The 21412-nt window shown below is 41.0% G+C and overlaps 1 protein-coding gene across 5 annotated transcripts in view; it reads right to left on the minus strand.

Moving 5' to 3' along the window:
- The window catches only part of Cyfip1 (cytoplasmic FMR1 interacting protein 1), a 102631-nt gene that overhangs the window by 19467 nt on the left and 61752 nt on the right, over nucleotides 1-21412 (minus strand). For all 5 annotated transcript variants that reach the window (XM_047541340.1, XM_047541341.1, XM_047541342.1 and 2 more), the window contains 4 exons: nucleotides 18638-18714; nucleotides 18426-18534; nucleotides 16280-16399; nucleotides 8095-8294 (listed from right to left, as the gene is read on the minus strand). In XM_047541340.1, coding sequence (XP_047397296.1) covers nucleotides 8095-8294; nucleotides 16280-16399; nucleotides 18426-18534; nucleotides 18638-18714 — 506 coding nt within the window. The remainder of the gene's footprint in view (nucleotides 1-8094; nucleotides 8295-16279; nucleotides 16400-18425; nucleotides 18535-18637; nucleotides 18715-21412) is intronic.

Below are 21412 nucleotides of genomic sequence, written 5' to 3' on the forward strand. Positions count from 1 at the left end.
TAATTTTTTTTAATTCATCAAATGTAGACAGGCTCTGGTCACATGGTTGGTCTTTTCAGGTGTAGCCAGCCCCTAATCTGAGACTTTCTCAGCATAAATTCAGGTGTGGTCCAAGGGGTCCTGAATAGCAGTCATTCTTGTCACTCAGAAATTTCAAGAGGGCACCTCCCAGGAATGGGGAATAATCAAATTCTTTTACCAACCACGTGACCAACACCTGGGGCTTTGAGCTGGGTGAAATCAGCTGGAGGCTGAGCTCGATCCTGTGGCCAGTGGTTTAGTCCATCATGCCTGTGTAATTACACAACAGAAATCGACACCAAAGTTTGAGCATGCCTCCCTGGTTGGCAGTACACCTCAAGTACCATCATGCCTCAAGTTCAGTGGGGTGATACACCTGAGACAGGGTAAGCTTTGCATACGGGACCCTCCCAGACCCACCGCAGGGGTCTCCTCTGATTTGTATCCTTTTGCTACAATGAATTATGATTTTAAAACTGTGTACTCAGTAAGTACTCTGAATTTTTCACCTGGGGAGGGGGCCTGAATTTTTATCCAACTGGTCAGAAATAAGGGTGACCCCAAGTGACCCCAAACTTGTGGTTGGTGTCAAGTGAAGGACATCTTGCGGAGGGCTGTGCCCTCAGACAGAGTGTGGGAAACTCATTGCAACCTCTAAAAATAGGAAAACTATGTTTCAGCACCAACAACTAAAGCCCCCACTCCAGATTTTGCTAAATCAAGACTTAGTTTTCACACTAGAACCCTACTGAGTGCTGGGCCCAGGAGTAAATGACATTTTCATTATTCCTGTTTAAGATTCATTGAACTTGCCAGGTGTGGCAAGCCTATATTTCCAGAAGCTTGGGAGGCTGAGGCAGGAGTTCAAAACTAGCCTCAGCAACTTAGTGAATGCTAAGTGAGACCCTGTCTCTAAATAAAATACAAAATAGGGCTGGTGATGTGACTCAGTGGTTGAGTGCCCCTGAGTTGGATCCCCAATACCCCTCCCCAAAAAAAGAAAAATTCATTGAGCTCCTTATTACAGGATTATAGTTTTCACCAAATTTGCAAATTTTTTGGCCATTAATTTGCAAATATTCTTTTCTCTCTGGTCACAGTCTCTTACTAGTATTACTTATGGGCTGATTAGAACACTTGATATCATCCACAGCTCATTGAACTTTTCTCATTTTTTTTCATCATTTTTCTCTCTCTGGGCTTCAGTTCAGATAGTTTCTGTTATTTCAAATTTACTAAAGTCTTGCAAAATACAATCTAATATTCAGTCCAACAAGCGAATTTTTCACTTTAGATGTTGTATTTTGAGCTTTAATCCATCTGATTCTTTGACATAACACCCATTGATCTCTACATTGTTTAATTTCTTCTAAATCTTAAGCATATTTAAAATTGTTTCAATATTCATATCTGCTAATTTCTGTGTCTGGTTTTTATGGATTGACTCTTCTAGTTGTGGGATCACATTTTCTTGGTTCTTGGTATATCTAGTAATTCTTGATTGGATGCTAGGCATTGTAATGTCTTGTTGAGAGTTTGGATTTTGTTATTGTCTTTTAGAGAGAGTTGAGGGATTTCTTGAGGGGTCTTGGGGGAGGTAGTTAAATTACTTACATATCAGTTAGATCCTTTCATGATTAATTTTGGCAATTCTGGGGTACACAAAGGAGTTAGTAGCCTAGAACTAATTTAGATCTTCTTCTGAGGTAAGACCCTTCTACTAACTTGACTGAATGCCTGGTTGTTGAATTAAGTTTCTCCAATACTGCTGCAAACTCAGGTGATTCCTAGCCTTCTGTGAGCACTGTGAATTATTTGGCTCATAGCTCCCCAAAACAAACACAGTTTATTATTCAAGTAAAGACTAAGGAGGCCCAGGTTGACTTGAGGAACCGTGTACTCTATTCTCTCCCATATTCTGCCCTATAAATTCCAGCTGTCTCAGATTCTGCAAATTCCAATCTGTCTACTCTACTAAGCAAGACTTCCAAGTGTTAGTTGGTTTTGAACTTGTGATTATTCCTGCCTCAGCTTTCTGAGTGGCTGGGATTACAGGCAAGCACCACTGTGCTCAACTCTAAGGTATAGTTGAATTGTCCCTCTGTACTTAGTCAGAAATTGCTTCTAGGCAGTAATCACAGGGTTCACATTTCATTTGTTACCTTGACCTCAGGGAAATGTCTAATGTCTGATAATAGGTAATTCAATCATTTTGTCTAGTTTTTCACTTAAGGTGCAAGAATAGGTTCAGACTGTTAAGTCATCGTCCTAAACAACTTTATAACCCAAATAACAGAATATTCATTTCACTTAAGGTGAAAGAATAGATTCAGACTCTGTTAATCTATCATCCTAAATAACTTTTGAACAGAATATTGACTATATACTCTCAGAATAAAGAAAACATGTTGGAAATTGGTAGGTCTGTTTCACAGTTAAGAACTGGCAATTCTGAAACCAGCCTGCATTTTCTAGAACTGGACATGTGAGTAAATATACTAATAATTAATGAAGCAAAGATTCTCAGTGTTTAAGGAACTCAGAAAAATGTAATGAGTAAAGATTAGAATGAACACTATGGTATAGAATTAGATATATCAGTATGAAGTCATGGATTTAACATATAGATAGCTATATAGAAATACATTCACACACATTCCACATGCATGCATGTTATGAATTGAATTGTGTCTCAAAAACAGATGTTTAAGTCTTTAACCCCAGCACCTCAGAAGGTAGAAATAGAGTCATTGCATATGTAATTAGTTAAATTAAGATGAGATCGGGGGATCAGGGGGATCAGGGGCTGGGGTGTAGTTCAGTGGTAGAGCACTTGCCTGGCACATATGAAGCCCTGAGTTTTGATCCCCAGCACTGCAACAACAAAAAAGTTGAAACCATACTGGAATAGGATGGACTCTTAATCCAATGACTGGTGTTCTTATAAGAAGGTAAGAGACACAGAGACAGAGACACACAGCAAGAACATCATGCAATGACAGAGACAAAGATTGGGATGAATCAGCTTAAAGCCCAGGAATGTCAGGAATTAAAAATTAGCACCAGAGGCTAGGATGTGGCAAGTATTCTAACCAGTGTGTCAGAGGAAGCATGTTTCTGTTGGCACCTTGATTCGGGCCACCAAAACAGTAAATGAATATATTTCTGTTGTTATAGCAGCCATCAGACCCTAATACACTACACATGCAAGTATGTCCTACTCTCATTATTGAAAGGGTCTAGAAACAATGACATCCCAGTAGCAATGGACACACATAATACCAGACATATCATTTTAAACAGCATCTTCTACTAAAAGGAACTTTTTGAGAAATGACAGATTATAAGGAGCAAGCAGTAAAAGTACAAGATGAGCCTGGAACATCTCATAGTGCAGAAGGGAGGGTGGTGCTTATTGAACAATTGGGGACTTGCCAAAAGCACACAGAAACCATTCTGAAGGACAGCCACTGCCCAAATAAGGACAATCTGAGTTATAAAAATCAACTAGGGGGCTGGGTGCAGTGGCTCACACCTGTAATTCCAGCAGCTCCGGACACTAAGGCAGGAGGATTGCAAGTTCAAAGTCAGCCTCAGCCATTTAGCAAGGCACTAACCAACTTAGCAAACCCTGTCTCAAAATAAAATATAGAAAGGGCTGGGGACGTGGCTCAGTGGTTGAACGTTCCTGGGTTCTAACCCTGGTACCTGTCTCACACCCCCCCACAAAAAAAAATCAACTAAAGGTTAGTAACAGAATACAACTCTGAGATGGAATTCCTGGGCCCTTGCTGATAAGAAACATGTTAACATGCACAGCAGATGCCAAGTAATACCTGTAGAGGTGATGAGGGAGTTAGAACTCACTGTTGTTACACCACCATAATGACAAGAGGTTCAGCTAAGAATCATCCATAGATGCTAAAGCTTGGGGGTCAAATTTCAACAAGGAACAGTTAATTTGTATAATCTCAGACTAACTCCCTATAAATTACTTACAAATTTCAAACATAAAAATGGTATCTCAACCATGGAGAAACCCAGGATGGAAGCTGACTTGAACAGTGATAGGACTTGACATGTCACCCCAAGGACACACTCTCCTGTCAGCAGTCTTCTGGCTAAACAACCTGACTCTGGTCCCACGGAATGTCCACTCTGTCAGCTTATTTTCAGAACTTTAGCTCTGTCACACATTTATCAGATGTACAAGAAGACTTTCAGTTCCACGCCACACTAAGTCACCTCCCAGAGCCATGAGGTGTAACTCACTGCTTAGGAATCAGTGGGTGTGCCAACCAGCAAGCAAAGTTCTGTCTTGACTCACGCAGCCCCCAGAAAATCTGTAGGTACGGAATTAGACCTTGGGGACAGATTCAATCTATAGCTTGGATATATAAAATGCTGTTTTAAAATGTCTTTTCCAGGTAATAAAATTTTAATGATTCCACTGGAGGACTTATGAAAAATACCGAAGTAAAGATTTGTACCAACACTGGTATAGATGGAGGTTGCCCAAGTAAAACAAAGCTCCTTTGGTGATTGGAATGCCCCTGTGAGATGGATGTAGGACTACACGCCTGTAATCCCAGCTACCTGGGAGGCTGAGGCAGAAGGATCACAGGGAGGTTTGAGGCTAGCTTAAACTTAAAAAATAAAAAGGGTTGGGGATATAGCTCAGTGGTTAAGCAACCCCGGGTCCCAGGTTCAATCTGGAGCACAGCAAAACCAAAAAACAAACAACAAAAAAATCAGTGTACCCAATGTGTCTCAGAACCTCCTGTTCAAGGTTGGGAGGCAATGCAGTCACCCAGGCACAAGTCCCAGCACACAGGGCCCTGGGCAGTATGTTGTGCTTATCTGCTCACAGGAATATCTACAACACTTTTTGGGTAGCACAGGAAACAAGAGCTCACAGACAAAGATGTAGAGTCATCTCTTCCTGCCACTGTGATTTGTGTTAGATACTGCAGGTGAACAGACTCAGAATGGAAGGGCTGAGGTGTTGCTCCATGTTTCAGGTTAGAGATAAGAAAATGCTATGCACAGTTAGCAGCAAGTGGGCAGCTCATCCAGAGAGACAGGGCAGCACCCTTCAGCATGTACCACATCACTGTGCTTCCTCATTGCTCTGGGCTCTCACCCTGGGTGACCCTGACACGTCTGGAGACAGCCCTGGCTGTCACAGGTCAAAGGGAAGTGCCTCTGGCATCTGGGAGTAGCCAGGGATGCTGCTGAACACCTACAACATGGGACAGTCCTGCACTGAGAATAGTCCCAAATATTGGCAGTTCCTTGGCTAGAACTGAAGGAGGACAGGTAGCAAGGACACACAAGAGGCCCATGCTATGCAGCTCTGTCTCCAGGTAAGTCCAGATTTACACACTGGACCAATTAGGGAGAAGGAACCCCATAGAGCTGCTTTTGCTGAAAGGATCCCAACTGCCTAGATCACAACTGAATGCAGCGCTAGTGCACGGCTGCCTGTGTCATCACAAAGACCTCTTGGGTTGAAGGGAAAACAATTGTCTAGTAACTAAGCCGTGTGCATCAGGTCACCTGGACACATCTCACTCCCACACGATGCTTGGGCAGCTACACTCAGTCTGAGCACCAGGTCAGCACAGCAGCAAGTTTTGCTACCCATGGGGGTTCTCTCTTATACTTGGTTTCACAAAAAAAGTGTGTGTCCCTCACACTTCCAGAGCCGAGGTATCATCCCTTCTGGAGAACATGCATGAGCACAATAATAATGAGAAATGAGTATGAGGTAATGATCCAGCATAATGGGCTGGACCGTGTCTGCTCTGCTGCATGACACGCAACAGCTCCACCCAAAGCCCTCATATGACACCAGGGAAACTCAGGAAGAAAGACACTTAATGCAGACACCAGCTCTTGGGTACTGGGAGAGGATCTAGGCAGGAGCCACCAACCCAGGAAGAGGCCCTCACTCAAAGCCACTCAAAGAGGCTTTGAGAGGCTATCAATTCTGGATGGCCCACAGGGATGTCCCAAAGCAGCAAAGAGAAGAAGATAGCTGGGGAAAGTTCTTTTTTATGTTCAAACCTATGGATGGTCAAACCTATGGAACCTCAGGGAGCAGCGCAGAATTTTTAAAGCCTGATTCCCCAGAATGGTCACTGTCAACAGAAGCACCCCGCCAGTGTTGGTTGTGGGTGCAGCACACAAAACAAAGAGGATCCTGCAAACATCAGCCATGACCTGAATGTATTTTCAGACAGCAGCACAAACATGGATGTTCCTTCATTGACACAGCAACCCTCGTGATGTAATATGTGAAAAGCACACCTCATAACCTCACTTTTGCAAAATAAAAAATATATATATGTATATGTGTATTTAACTATATGGTAGTCTCTCAGTGTCTGCAGGGATTGGTTCCAAGACACCCTGAAGATATCAAGGTCTGTGGATGATCAAATTCCTTATATGAAATGGAGTAGTATTTGCATAGAGCCTATGCACATCCCTCTGTATACTTTAAATTATCTCTAGATGCCTTATAATACCTAATGCAATGTAAATGCTAGGCGAACAGTTGTTATACTGTATTGTTTAGGAAATAATGACAAGAAAACATTTGTGCATGCACAGACTAATTTTTTTCAGAATATTTTGATCCGTGGTTGGTTAAATCCACACAGGACCTGGTGACATGGAGTGCTGACCATATGGCAAGAACTCCAGAATAAAGACACATTTTTTACAAGGGGATTTAACTTGTTGCCCCCACAAGTACCTATGATTTCTAATTTTCCATAATTATGATGCATTATTTGGATAATAAAAATATCTTTCAATTATTTCAAACTCTGTATCAACTTTAAAAATGTGTTTCAGGAAAACAGGCACCTTAAAAGTGAGTTCAATAAAGATGAATAGTCTTAAAGTGTGGTTTCCGTGGTGACTCAGGCCCCTCCACCTGCAGCTTGGAGGCCATGGCCACATCCCCACCTGACTCTGCCCAAGGTGGACACTGACCAATGGGGCCATCAGAAGAACTGCCTATCAAATGGCATAGACAGCAACTCCAACTCAGTTCCTGAACCGCTTCCCTACATGAAATGTGGTCTGACACCAGGGGTCCAGGCATGATCAAGCCATAGGAGGGTCCCTCTTCTCCCCACAGGTATCAGAGCTAAGCACCCCCATCTCTTGGACACAAAACTCTGTGCCTGACAGCAAGTAACAGTTCAATCAATTCACAGGTAGGATGTTAAGATCCAGTAGCAAAGCAAAAGCAAAGGCACCTATTTTTAAAGGTGTTCATAACACACATACATGTGCACACAAACACACACACAAACTCCTCTACCTTTGGGTGGGCTCAGAAGGCCAGGCACCTTGCTTGGTGCCCCCATCACTCCCTGGGCTGGTGGGGCCTGGCATTCAAGACAGAGGTGTTCAATACACACATCCCTGACCTGGGATGCTGACATGCTGTAGGAACCAGACTCAGTATTCTCAGTTGGAAAGGCCACTGCATGGTACATGCAGGACAGGACAGGGCTATCCAGATTTGGGCCACACTACAGGACTAAAACCACACGAAGCCACAGCTATCGAGTGTTCTACCCAACACAGTGACTCTTTTGTGACATTCGGCAGAGCAGTAAAATGGCAGGTAGGTGATCAATTCTCACACACCCCAATATTCCAGGATGCAAAGCACCAGAAGTTGAGTCATCCACCACATTCCAACGACAGGCAGTTGTCGCCCCAGGAGCTGCTGTGTGGCCATGAGAGTCTGTCCTAAGCCACGAGCAAGCACCTAGACAGGAACCACAGCTTCCCTATCTAGTCCAGCCCAGGCACCTAGTCTCCATGTGTAAAGCCAGGGCCCTGTGCCCAAGGGCAGGGCTACCCTTACAAATGGAAGAAATGTTTCTAATGTCTTGGACATTAGAAATAATGGGGAAGAGAAGGAGGAGGGGACACAGTGACAGTGTGAAATTCTGTGGGGGAGACAGTGTCCCCCAAGATCATTCCAGGCAAATGCTCCTGGGTGAAGCCATCCAGACCCATCTGTGAAGCTCTCAGCAAGCTCACCGGTTGGTGGAGCCATTGTAGCAGTAGTTGGGCAGGAAGTCGTAGTTGAGCTCCCAGAAGACATGGAGGGTGATTCTTCCATAGGGTGCTGACACATTGTGGTTGGCTTCCCGGAACATGGCGTCAAAGCTGTCCAGCGTCAGGTACCTGCTCAGCAGCTTATGGGTCATGCGATTGATTTCCAAAAGGCCATCCAGCTCCTATAGGGTCACAGAAACAGGGGTGTAAGGAAAGAACTGGATCATGCAGGAAGGAGGCATCAGTACTGCCACCCAGGCCATGTGGTCCCTGGTGGTCCAGCGCATAGTGGGGACTAGACAATGAGGCTGCAAGAAGGTGGCTACCAGTGTGTTAAGCTTTAAATAATTTTTATTATTGTATATTGTTACGCTTGTTCTAGTTTATTTTTTAGTTACTGTTGTTAATCTCTTATTGTGCCTAATTTATAAATTAAACTTCATCATGGGTATGTATGTCTAGGGAGAAACACAGTACATATAGAATCTCATGCAATCTATGATTTCTTTCTTTCTTTCTTTCTTTCTTTTTTTTTTGTACCAGGGATTGAACCCACGATATCTTATTTTATGTTTTATTATTTTATTTTATTTATTTTATTTTTAGTTTTTATTTTATTTTATTTATTTTGAGACAGGGTCTCACTAGGATGTATAACAGTCTCACTAAATTGCTGAGGCTGGTTTCAAACCTCCAATCCTCCTGCCTCAGCCTCCCAAGCAGCTGGGATGAAAGGCGTGCGCCACCACACCCAGCTACAATCTGCAATTTCAGGTATCCACTTGGGATCTTAGAAAGTATCTCCCCTTCAATCAGATTAAACTATTACACTGCTCATAAAACTTGCCAAGGTGTACACAGTCCCTGTGGCATCCAGGGCTGGGATCATATCTGTACCAACTGAGATGCACTGAGTGTGAAACACAATTGATTTCAAAGACTTGGTGTAAAGGAAAAAAATGCCAAATATCCATCTCATCCATCACCAAGGCCCAATGGCCACCCCTGCTGAGGCCTGTCCCGCTGCTCTGACGGAAACTCACTCCCTGGTTATGAACAATCTCCCCTGAGATCTTGCATGTTCTTTTCCATATCTCTTTGGTCTTTATTCTTGGAAGATCAATTTGGTTGGGTGCAAAATCCTTGATTCACAGTTCCTTTCCTTGATTATTGGAAAAGGTCTGAGGGCAATTGGATTTGGTCCCGAGTCCTCCCTCTTTTCAAACAAAAGATTGTTTTCTTCGCTTTTAAAGTCCAGAATCTATAAAGAACTCAAAAAACTCTACACGAAGAATACAAATAATCCAATCAACAAATGGGCTAAGGAAATGAACAGACACTTCACAGAAGAAGATGTACAAGCAATCAACAGATATATGAAAAAATGTTCAACATCCCTAGTAATAAGGGAAATGCAAATCAAAACTACCCTAAGATTTCATCTCATCCCAATTAGAATGGCGATTATCAAGAACACAAGCAACAATAGAACACAACCAACAAATGTTGGCGAGGATGTGGTGAAAAAGGAACACTCATACATTGCTGGTGGGGTTGCAAATTAGTGCAGCCACTCTGGAAAGCAGTGTGGAGATTCCTCAGAAAGCTTGGAATGGAAACACCATTTGACCCAGCTATCCCACTCCTTGGCCTATACCCAAAGGACTTAAAATCAGCATACTACAGAGATACAGCCACATCAATGTTCATTGCTGCTCAATTCACCATAGCCAGATTGTGAAACCAACCTAGATGCCCTTCAGTTGATGAATGGATAAAGAAACTGTGGCATATATATACAATGGAATATTACTCCGCAATGAAGAATGATAAAATTATGGCATTTGTAGGCAAATGGACGAAATTGGAGAATATCATGCTAAGTGAGATAAGCCAATCTCAAAAAACTAAAGGACGAATGATCTCGCTGATAAGCGGATGAGGACATATAATGGGGGGTGGGAGGGGTTAGCATTAGGTTTAGGGTTAGGTTTAGGGTTAGGGATAAGGAGAGCGGTAAGAATGAAGGAAAGAAGGACTGTATAGAGGGAAAAGAGGGGTGGGAGGGGTGGGGGGGAAGGGAAAAAAAAATAAACATCATTGCCCTATGTAAACGTATGATTACACAAATGGTATGCCTTGACTCTATGTACAAATAGAGAAACAACATGTATCCCATTTGTATACAATAATAAAAAAAATAGTATCACTTTATTAAAATAAAAATGATTTAGATAAAAATAAAAAAAAAAAAGTCCAATACTTTTACTGCAATATTTTTGTTATTGTTATAGTCATTTTCAGGGTCCTTAATAACATCCTTTTCTTTGGTGGTGGGGGACTATGGATTGAACCTGAGACTTAACCACCAAGCTACATCCCCACATCCCCAGCCTTTTTTTTTTTTTTAATTTTGAGACAGGATCTCACTAAGTTGCTTAGGGCCTTGCTAAGTTGCTGAGGCTGGCCTTGAACTTGCCATCCTCCTGGCTCAGCCTCCCATATCATTGGGATTACAGGTGTGTGCAACACACCTAGCACATCAGCATCCTTAAGGCTCATAAGATGGCCTATTGTCAGCTTTTCTAAATTTCTGCAGAAACACATTCAGGTCAGTAAATTCACTAGTTGGCTTACTGCATTATTTTTTGACATTGGTCACTTTGGTTTAGTATTCCCAGAAACAGGGTGTGTATCTCCAATATACTGTATACAGGTGCTCCTTACAGGGGGAGTTACATGCCAATTAAACTCATCACTAAGTTGAAAATGTCGTTAAGTACAAAATGCATTTAATACCTCTATCCTAGCAAATAGCTTGGTCTCACCTACCCTGAACATACTCAGAACATTCACATTAGCCTACATTTGGGCAAAACCACCTAACACAAAGTCTGTGTTATAACGAAGTGTTGAATGTCTCATGTAACTTACCGACTACTATACTAAGAATGTAAAACAGAATGGTTGCATGGGTATGTTTTCACACCATCACCAAGTCAGAAAAATGCAGGCCAAATCATAAGCTGGGAACCATTTGTACTTGCAAGTTGCATTCTAGTTTCTCAATATTTTCTTGAAATATACCTTTAAATATTTGCTTCATTCAGCTGCTTTGGTTTTCTTCATCAGGAATCCCCACAATATGAATAGTGACTCTTTGTCTATCTCCTATATCATTTTCTCTCAAATTCTTTATATATGTATATATTTATTTTGTTGTGTTTGTTTTTGTTTTTGTATTGGGGATTGAACCCAGGGACCCTCTACCACTGAGCTACATCCCCAGCATTTTTATTTTTATCTTGAGACAGAGTCTCACCAAGTTGTCCAGGGGGGTTTTGAACTTGTGATCCTCTGGCCCCAGCCTCCCAGGTTGCTAAGATTATAGGCATGAGCCACCATGCCCAGCTCATTTCTTTCTAATTTTAAAAAAACTTTTCCTTCTTTCCTTCTTATTTCTCTAAAGTCATTATCCATTATGTTCTATCGTGCAGTCTTCGCCTCTGAAGTGACTTTCTTATAAAATCTTTCATGTGTTCCATCACCTCTTTTCAAAACTTCCTTTTCTTTAATCACCTTATTTCTGGATTTTAAAAAACCTGATAGATGTTGTTCTTTCACGGCAGACACCACTTTCTCACTTTCTCTTGCTCATTCTGAAAGACTAGGTCATGGTTTCACAGGTTTCATGGCATCTTTCTGACATGCTTTTATACTGTGCACTTCTATCCTCTTTTTTATTATAACACTTGCGATGGGATTGGGTCACGACCCTTTCCTGCAGCTCAACTGTTAAGTGAAAGGAGCTCACATTGCTTTGGGGGCAGACATGGTTACAGGTGCTACTGTTTAAATGTGTTTATCCCCATGAACATTCACACTGAGGCTTATTTTCTGGTGCAATGGTATCGAGGTAGGAGCTCTCAAGAGGCATGTGAGGTGATAAGGGCTCCCTCCACATGCATGCATTGATGTTTTACTTTAGAGTTTTGACTAATTTTCCCAAAACTTAGGTTTTGTGGGACCTATTAGATGCTGCGAGAGCAGGTTGTTAGGGAGCAAGCTCGGCTGCCCTGGCCTGCTTTCTTGCTTCCTCTCCCCTCATGTGAGCTTTCCTGCGTGCACCTGTTATGCTTTGGATCTTAAATATCACCAAAAGGACACATGCTAAAGGCTTGGTCACCAGCCTGGGAGGTGAACCTTTAAGAGGATGGTCTGTCTGGGTGCAGTGGCACACACCTATAATCCCCACTACTCAGAAGGCTGAGGCAGGAGGATCACAAGCTTGAGCCCAACCTAGGCAACATAGCAAGACCCTGTCTCAAAATTTTAAAATAGGGCTGCAGATGTACCTCCATAGTAGAGTGTTTGCCTAGCATGACCAGGCCCTGGTTTAATCCCCGGTACCAAAAAAAAAAAAAAAAAAAGTAGCGTCTAGGGGATGGATGTTAGGTCATTAGGGACGTGCCCTTGAAGAAGATATTGAGACCTGGGTCCCTCCTTTCTCTTTTTGCTTCCCCGTTGCCATGAGAAAGGCAGCTTTGCTCCACCATAAGCTTCTTGTCATGGTTTTTGGTCCATTAACAGCCCAAAAGCAAAGGAGTCAGCAGACCATGAACTGAAAATTCTGAAAGCATGAGTCAAAATAAACTTGTCCTCTTCATAAGTTGTTTTTCTCTGGTATCTTGTCACAGTGACAGAAACCTGACTAACATAGCACCACTCTTTTACACTCACCTGTTATGTGATGATATCTGCCATAAGGCCCTCACCAGAAGCAGATGCCAGAAAAATGCTCTTGGACCTTAAGAACTGTAAATTAAAGAAACCTTCCTTCTTTATAAAGATATCCAATCTCTGGTATTATGCTATAGCAACCCAAAACAGACAAAGACACCAGAATAGTAATCTTTACCTTTATGTCTCTCATATTCCCTCTCCTAAATGCATCTCCACTTTCCTTTACTCCATCATCCCTAACCATTATCAGGCTACACAGTATTGCCAACAGCATCTCCCACATGAACTTTTGAGTCAGAAGGGAGTTTTTGACCTATTAGATTCTAGAGTCTAGGCTGACTGTTTGACCACCATTAAACCTTGCCTCATCTCAAGTATCCTTGAAAACCTCTGCAGAAATTATTCTCTGTAGGCCACAAAGGGCAATGGAAACAGAAGCCATCAAACTGGGCTCCTTAAATTCAATGTGGTCAAGTACAAGGTAGAACAATGAAAGTGATTTCAAATGGTTTGACTACTAGAGATCTTGGCATTGTCTCACAGATCATGGTATTCCTAAGACTCCCATAGACAATTTTAGGAGGTCCTATTTGTACAAAGGGAAAGCTATAGGTCTACTGACTAGATGCCTGACTTGAATCATTATGGAACAAATCATTGTTCTTTATATTAGGCAGCTTTCTGTTGCTGTGATAAAATCCCTGAGAAAATCAATTTAAAGGAGGAAAGATTTTATTTTGGTTCATGGTTTCAGAGGATTTCGTCCATGGTCATTTGGTTCCATTACTGTGGGCTTGTGGTAAGGCAGAATATCATGACAGGGAAGGTCTGGTGGAGCAAAGCTTCTCACCTTGTGGTTGCCAAGAAACAGAGAAAGAGAAAGACAGAGAGAGACAGAGAAGGACCAGGGACAAGAGATAGTCCAAGAGTACACCCCCAAGGACCCCACTCCCTACAACTAGATGCTACTTCCTACAGTCCATTCAGCTATGAATCCGTCAATAGTGTAATTCACTAATGAGGTCAGAGCCCTCACGACCCAAACACTTGCCAGAATCCCACCTCTGAGTGTTGCTGCACTGGCACCAAGACTTTAACACACAAACCTTTGGGGGACATTCCAAATCCAAACCATAACACTCTTTAACCAATTCCCATACCCAAAGCTCCCTGAATCATGGGGATGAAGAATCTTGTAACACTAACAAAAATGTATAATGTAAATCCTCCTCTTATGTTCTAACACCGGAAAAGAACATGTGACCATTTACAGAAATAAAGGAAGGGGAGAAAACCACACTGTTCAACACTGGGGACACTGGCTCTGAAATGACACTGATTCCTAAATATTCATAGACACCAGGGTCCAACAGCCAGAATCTGTGAGGTCAGGTGGTCAATGGAGCTGTAAAGCCCCGCACAGAGGCACCCTGAGGCCCACACCACCTCCAGATTGCAGAGCTGGAGCAAGGCTCCAGTGTCTTGCATCCATTTAAGACTTTCTCTCCTGCTTTCTCTTTAGACAAGTCTTCTGCAGCACTGTCCTTCCTCTCTCTAGTCTTCTCTAACACTCAATCACACATTAGAGGGCTTTTACCATTTGCCATGTTTCGTAGCTTTTTTCTGTTTCATCCATTCTTATTTTTCTGTTTCTGATTTTAGATATTTTCTACTGTCCTATTTTTCTATTATTTAATCCTATCTTCTACTGTGTTTAAATTGCTCTATAAATTCTTCAAGAATATTATGTCCTTTACTTTTGGAGTATCTACCTGATTGCTTTTTATGGACTCTAATTCCCTGAAGGAATTCTCCTTTTCATCTATTTTATCTATCTTTTCCTCCATCTTCTTGGCTCATTAATCTTACTTAATATAAGCTCTGGTATACTCAGCTGCTTTTCCCTCTTAGTCTGATCATCTGATCTTGTTTCTCCTGTCTAGCAATTTTTTACTGAAGGCTGAGAATTGTGTATTTTTAAAAACTACAGAGGATCCCAAACAGGTGTTTCCACAGAGCACACCCCTGCTTTCCTCTGTAAAACAAACAGAATTGGGACCTGAACATCAGGGTCAAACCAGGGACGGAGCTGTGTCAAAGCAGGGCTATGGTTTCAAGGAGACTTGTTTATCTCTAAATTGGCCTCCAGGAGGGCTTTTCAATTAAAAGCCTAGCGGGACTTTGAACCTCAGCAAGATGAAAATATGGAGCCAGGCGCAGTGGCTCACACCTGTAATTCCAGCAGCTTGAAAGGCTGAAGCAGGAGGATCAAAAGTTCAAGACCAGCCTCAGCAATTTAGCAAGGCTCTAAGTAACAAAATAAAAAAATAAAAAGGCAGGGGAATGTGGTTCAGTGATAATGTGCCCTGGGTTCAATCCCTGGTACCAAAAACAAAAACAACAACAACAAAAAAAAAACACAAAAGTACATCTTTTTGTGATTATTGTGATAAAGTATTTTTACAAAATTTTAACTACTAACTCATTACTGCTGAAATATAATCATGTTATTAAATTAAGTTATATGCTAACTTTTGCCATACTTAGGTATAATTCCTAGATTAGGGTACTATTTTTTTCCCTAAGGTAAGGATTAATAATGTAGGTTTATTTATAGCTTGAGATTTAATTAGTAAACAATGAGTTGCACATATTTAAAATGTAAAATCTGATGGGTTTTTTTAATCATATGATTCCACTTATATGAACTATCCAGGATAGGTAAATTCGTAGAGACAAAAAGCAAATTAATGATTGCCAGGGGCATAGGGCAAAGGGGGAATGGGGAATGACTGCTTGATGGGAGGAGGATTTTCTCTTGTGATGCAGTGTTTTGGAACTTTGATAAAGAAGGTGGTTGCATGAATGTGAATGTACTAAATGCCACTGGGTTCTATGCTTTAGTCTACTCTTTCCTTCCCCCACTCCCCCCCCCCCATTTTCCTCTACACCATCCAAAGTTCCTCCATTCTTCTCTTGCCTCCCCCTATCACCCCCCACCCCTTATGTATCATCATCCACTTATCAGAGAAAACATTTGGCCTTTGGTTTTTTGGGCTTGGCTTCTTTCACTTAGCATGATATTCTCCAACTCCAACCATTTGCCAGCAAATGCCATAATTTTATTCTTCATTATGGATGAGTAATATTCCATTGTGTATATATACCACAGTTTCTTTATCCATTCATCAACTGAAGGGCATCTAGGTTGGTTGATGAGTTCTAACATACATTTATATCCATAAAATCGTTACCGGATTATTGGTTCTTTGATTTAGAACACTAAGAGTAGATGTTAAAAGAGATACTTGAGACAGACCAGACTCAATGAGTTCCTATCTTTTATTATTTATGCAAGAAAATGACTCCACCATTTGTTCAATTTATTACTAGTGATGAAAATAAAATTAATTCCATTACTTACAACTATTGATGTCAAGTCTTCACTTTCAAATCGTCCAATTGCTAGCTCCAGAGACTTATACATGCCTGCTGACACACGCTGTGTAATCAGGCGATTGAGATCCACTGATCTGCCGAGGAGCTAGAGGGAGGGAGAAGAAGGTCATCAGGGGAAAGAGTAAACATGAAAACTTCAAGAACAAAAAAGCAGACAGACAACTGCAAAAATGTCCCTCAGAAATCTATTTCAAAAGACAAGAACAAAATGTATTTATGAGGATACAGTAGAAATTTAAACATTTTAGGTGAAATTATATGTATATGGGTGTCATAATCAAATACCCTACCTTCCTGGAGCTGAAATTCTGTAAGGGAAATTCTTAGAAGTCTTTTGTAGCACCTTAACATTGAATTTAACCTAAATCATGGGCAGAAACCCTGAGCCTCACTAGCACCCTGAAATATCTGTGTCTGTTGATTACAGCACCCCATATAATGGTGTTCAGGACCCATCTCCCACCACACAGTGGCCTGGGTATGTCTAACATGTCATAGCTGTTAAAATGAAAACTAAGGGAGCATTCCTTCATCTCTACTTCAGGGTCCTGAGAACTTATCAGCATCATTTGACCTAGATAACAATATAGTAAAGCCCTGGTAAGACTCTCCAAATGTACACAGTGGTTACCTGTACACAGACAATGAAATTAAGTGGAATTTTGCCACTGTTTTCCAATTTTTGTGTGTGATGCAGACACATCACACATCACCTACAACAGGATATATCATTAGGTGATTTAGTTGTTGTGCAAATATAAAATATATTTACATGAACTAAGATGACCACACATGTAATCTGTGTGTGTGTAAATGTAGTGCTGGGGATCAAACCCACGGTCTCAAAATGCTAGGCAAGCTCTCTACTACTGAGCTACCCACCCAGTTCAGGTGATACTGAGATTGTATGACCACAGTGGTATATGCAGTCTGCAGTTCACTGAAACGTTGTTATATGGTACATCACCGTATGTTGTTTCAAAAAATACAACTAAAAACAAGCATTGTCTATCTCTTTTTGTTGTGGCCATGAGAAAGTTTGTCTCTGAAACTCACAGCCAACAAGTTATTTCTCATCTACGTTCTTTTTATGCTTTGGCTTTGGAGTTCCTGGAGAAGGACAGACCCTTCTGGGTTACACCTGCCCCCTGAAGCTTACAATAGGACAGGTGCAGAGTTGCAGGGATCCCTTGCATTTGAGGTTATTCAACATAAACTGTCTTTGAAAGTTAAAAGTTTTGCATATGTGTCTGTCATACTTGGGATTGAACCCAGGGACATTCTACCACTGAGCTACATCCCAGTCCTTTCCATTTTTTATTTTAAGACAGGGGCTCACTAAGTTGCTGAGGCTGGCCTCATAATTTGCAATCCTCCTGCCTTAGCTTCCTGAGTAGCTGGTATAACAGGGATCTGCCACATGCCTAGCTACTTTTTTTTATGTTTATGTTTTGGTGGCACTGGGGATTGAACTCAGGGCCTCGAATATGCTAGGCAAGAGCTCTACCACTGAGTTACATCCCCAGTCCTTTTTTTTGTTTTGGTGCTAGGGATTGAACTCAGGGGCACTGGACCACTGAGCCACATCCCCAACCTATCTTATATTTTATTTAGAGAAAAGGTCTCACTGAGTTGCTGAGGCTGGCTTTGAACTTGCGATCCTCCTGCCTCAGCCTCCCGAGCCACTGGGATTACAGGTGTGCACCACCACACCCAGCTCCAGTACTTTTTAAATTTCATTTTGAGATTGAATCTTACAATTGCCCAGGTTGGCAATCCTGTCCCAGCCTCCAAACTAGTTAGGATTAAAGGTGTGTGCCACTACAGTCCGCTTAAAAATTTAACACTCTGGCAGGTTTGATAGAACATGCCTCCAGACCCAGCTTCTTCTCAGAAGACTGAGGCAGAAGGATCACTTGAGCCCAGAAGACTGAGGCTAGTCTGGGAAACACAGCAAGACCCCCATTCAAAGAAAAACAAAAATCCTAGCTCTTTATGAGGATATTCACCTAGGCATGCAACGTACTAAACCTTGCAAACTGTAAGAAAAGTCCAATATTTCTGATGCGTGCTCCAGGCTTACACTGAGACCCAACAGGAGCCCAACGCACCTGTACATGCCTCTGCTTCAGCAGTGTCTCGTAGCGGTTAGATGGCGGGAGATGAATTGTGGCTCCCTGATTCTTGCATTCCGATCGTAACCGTTTATCGAGAAGCAAACTGGTACAGAAGAAACAGGGTATTTTTCATGCGCTGGATTTTAACAGAAACATCCGATCTAATTAACCAAGATTTGCATTGGAATCACGTATCAGATACTCACCTTCCTGCCATAACCTTATAATAAGCAAATATCTGGTCTGCCAGCTTGTAAACAAATTGGTCAAAACAAAGGTTCACCTGGAGGAAAAACAAAGCACAGTTAGATTTCAATTCCCTAAACCAACATCAAATAGCACACCTTAAGATAAAATCTTTTAAGGTCACAAATTCAGGTTGTTTTAGAAAAGAGAAAAAAGAAACAATCTTACTAAAACCAAGATCAGCACATTAAATAAATTATGGTGTCATGACAAGTGACCTCTAGTCACTGAAAACTATAGTAGACTAAAGCACAAGAAGTAAAATCAAGAATCAATAATTGGAAAAATAACAGAATGAATCAAACACCATTACCCTATGTAAACATATGATTACACATATGGTATGCCTCTACTTCATGTATAGAGAAATGAGTTGTACCCCATTTGTTTACAATAAAAATAAATAAATAAACAAAAAATCAATAATCGGGATGGTATCAAACTAAAAAGCTTCTTCACTGCAAAGGAAACAATCAAGGACGTGAAGAGACAGCCTACTGCATGGCAGAAAATCTTTGCCACCTGCACCTCAGATAGAGCATTCATGTCTATATACAAATATATATAGACATGAATATATATTTATACATTCAGGATATATAAAGAACTCAAAAAACTTAACACCAAAAGACCCAAATAACCCAATCAATAAATGGGCAAAGGAACTGAACAGATGCTGCACAGAAGAAATATGATTGGTCAACAAATATATGAAAAAATGTTCAACATCTCTAGCAATTAGAGAAATGCAAATTAAAACTACACTGACCCTGCATCTTATAGAAGAAAAAGTAGGTCCAAATCTTCAACTTGTTGGCTCAGGATCAGATTTCCTTAACAGGACTCCCATAGCACAAGAAATAAAAGCAAGAATAAACAACTGGGATAGATTCAAACTAAAAAGCTTTCTCTCAGCAAAGGAAACTATCAGAAATGTGAAGAGAGAGCCTACAGAGTGGGAGAATATCTTTGCCAACCATACCTCAGATAGAGCGCTAATTTCCAGAATCTATAAAGAACTCAAAAAACTCTACACGAAGAATACAAATAATCCAATCAACAAATGGGCTAAGGAAATGAACAGACACTTCACAGAAGAAGATGTACAAGTAATCACCAGATATATGAAAAAATGTTCAACATCCCTAGTAATAAGGGAAATGCAAATCAAAACCACCCTAAGATTTCATCTCACCCCAATTAGAATGGCGATTATCAAGAATACAAGCAACAATAGGTGTTGGCGAGGATGTGGTGAAAAAGGAACACTCATACATTGCTGGTGGGGTTGCAAATTAGTGCAACCACTCTGGAAAGCAGTGTGGAGATTCCTCAGAAAGCTTGGAATGGAAACACCATTTGACCCAGCTATCCCACTCCTTGGCCTATACCCAAAGGACTTAAAAGCAGCATACTACAGAGATACAGCCACATCAATGTTCATTGCTGCTCAATTCACCATAGCCAGATTGTGGAACCAACCTAGATGCCCTTCAGTTGATGAATGGATAAAGAAACTGTGGCATATTTATACAATGGAATATTACTCCGCAATGAAGAATGATAAAATTATGGCATTTGTAGGCAAATGGTCGAAATTGGAGAATATCATGCTAAGTGAGATAAGCCAATCTCAAAAAACTAAAGGACAAATGATCTCGCTGATAAGCGGATGAGGACATATAATGGGGGGTGGGAGGGGCTAGCATTAGGTTTAGGGTTAGGTTTAGAGTTAGGCTAAGGAGAGCAGTAAGAATGAAGGAAAGAAGGACTGTGTAGAGGGAAAAGAGGGGTGGGAGGGGTGGGGGGGGGTGGGAGGGGTGGGGTGGAGGGGAAAAATATAATAAACATCATTACCCTATGTAAACGTAAAAAAATAAATAAAAAAAAAATAAATAAAAAAAAATAAAAAAAAATTAAAAAAAATAAAAAAAAAAAAAGACATCAAACTCAACAGAGAAAACCCATATGAATATAAAAACGAAATGCCATTTTTCCTTACCATGTTGATTAAAATGAGAAGAACTGGTAAAATCCAATATTGGGAAGTGTAGCAGAACTGCCTTTTCTTGTACTAATAGTAGGAACTTAAATTGATACTACCTCTTTGTAGGGCAGTCAGGAAATAGCCATGAACACAGAAAATGTGCATGCCCTGTAACCCAGAAACTTCAATCTTGTCCATCTCTCATATGGGTAAAATGGGTAAAATAATAAGTTCAACAATGCTAATTGCTAATTGTTTGTAATAGAAGAAAATGGAAACCCAATTGTTAAATAAAATAATGCATCTGTACTATGGAATGTTATGCATCTTTTGAAAAAATGGCATTAGACCTATTAGCTCATAGTCCACAAATTCTTCAAAATAAATTATTAAAAGAAAAGGCAAAAAAAACTACACTGAAATTCCATCTCACTCCAGTCAGCATGGCAATTATCAAGAATAGAAGTAACAATAAATTTTGGTGAGGATGTGGGGGGAAAGGAAGACTCATACATTGCTGGTGGGATTCAAAATTGGTGCAACCATTCTGGAAAGCAGTATGGAGATTCCTCAGAAAACTCTGAAGGGAACCACCATTTGACTCAGCTATCCCACGCCTTGGTTTATTCCCAAAGGACTTACAATCAGCATACTAGAGTGACACAGCCATATCAATGTTAATGGCAGCTCAATTCACAATAGTCAAGCTATGGAACCAACCTAGGTACCCTTCAACAGATGAATGGAT

Source organism: Sciurus carolinensis, chromosome 2 (genome assembly GCF_902686445.1).
Source record: "Sciurus carolinensis chromosome 2, mSciCar1.2, whole genome shotgun sequence".
NCBI classification, from domain to species: domain Eukaryota; kingdom Metazoa; phylum Chordata; class Mammalia; order Rodentia; family Sciuridae; genus Sciurus; species Sciurus carolinensis.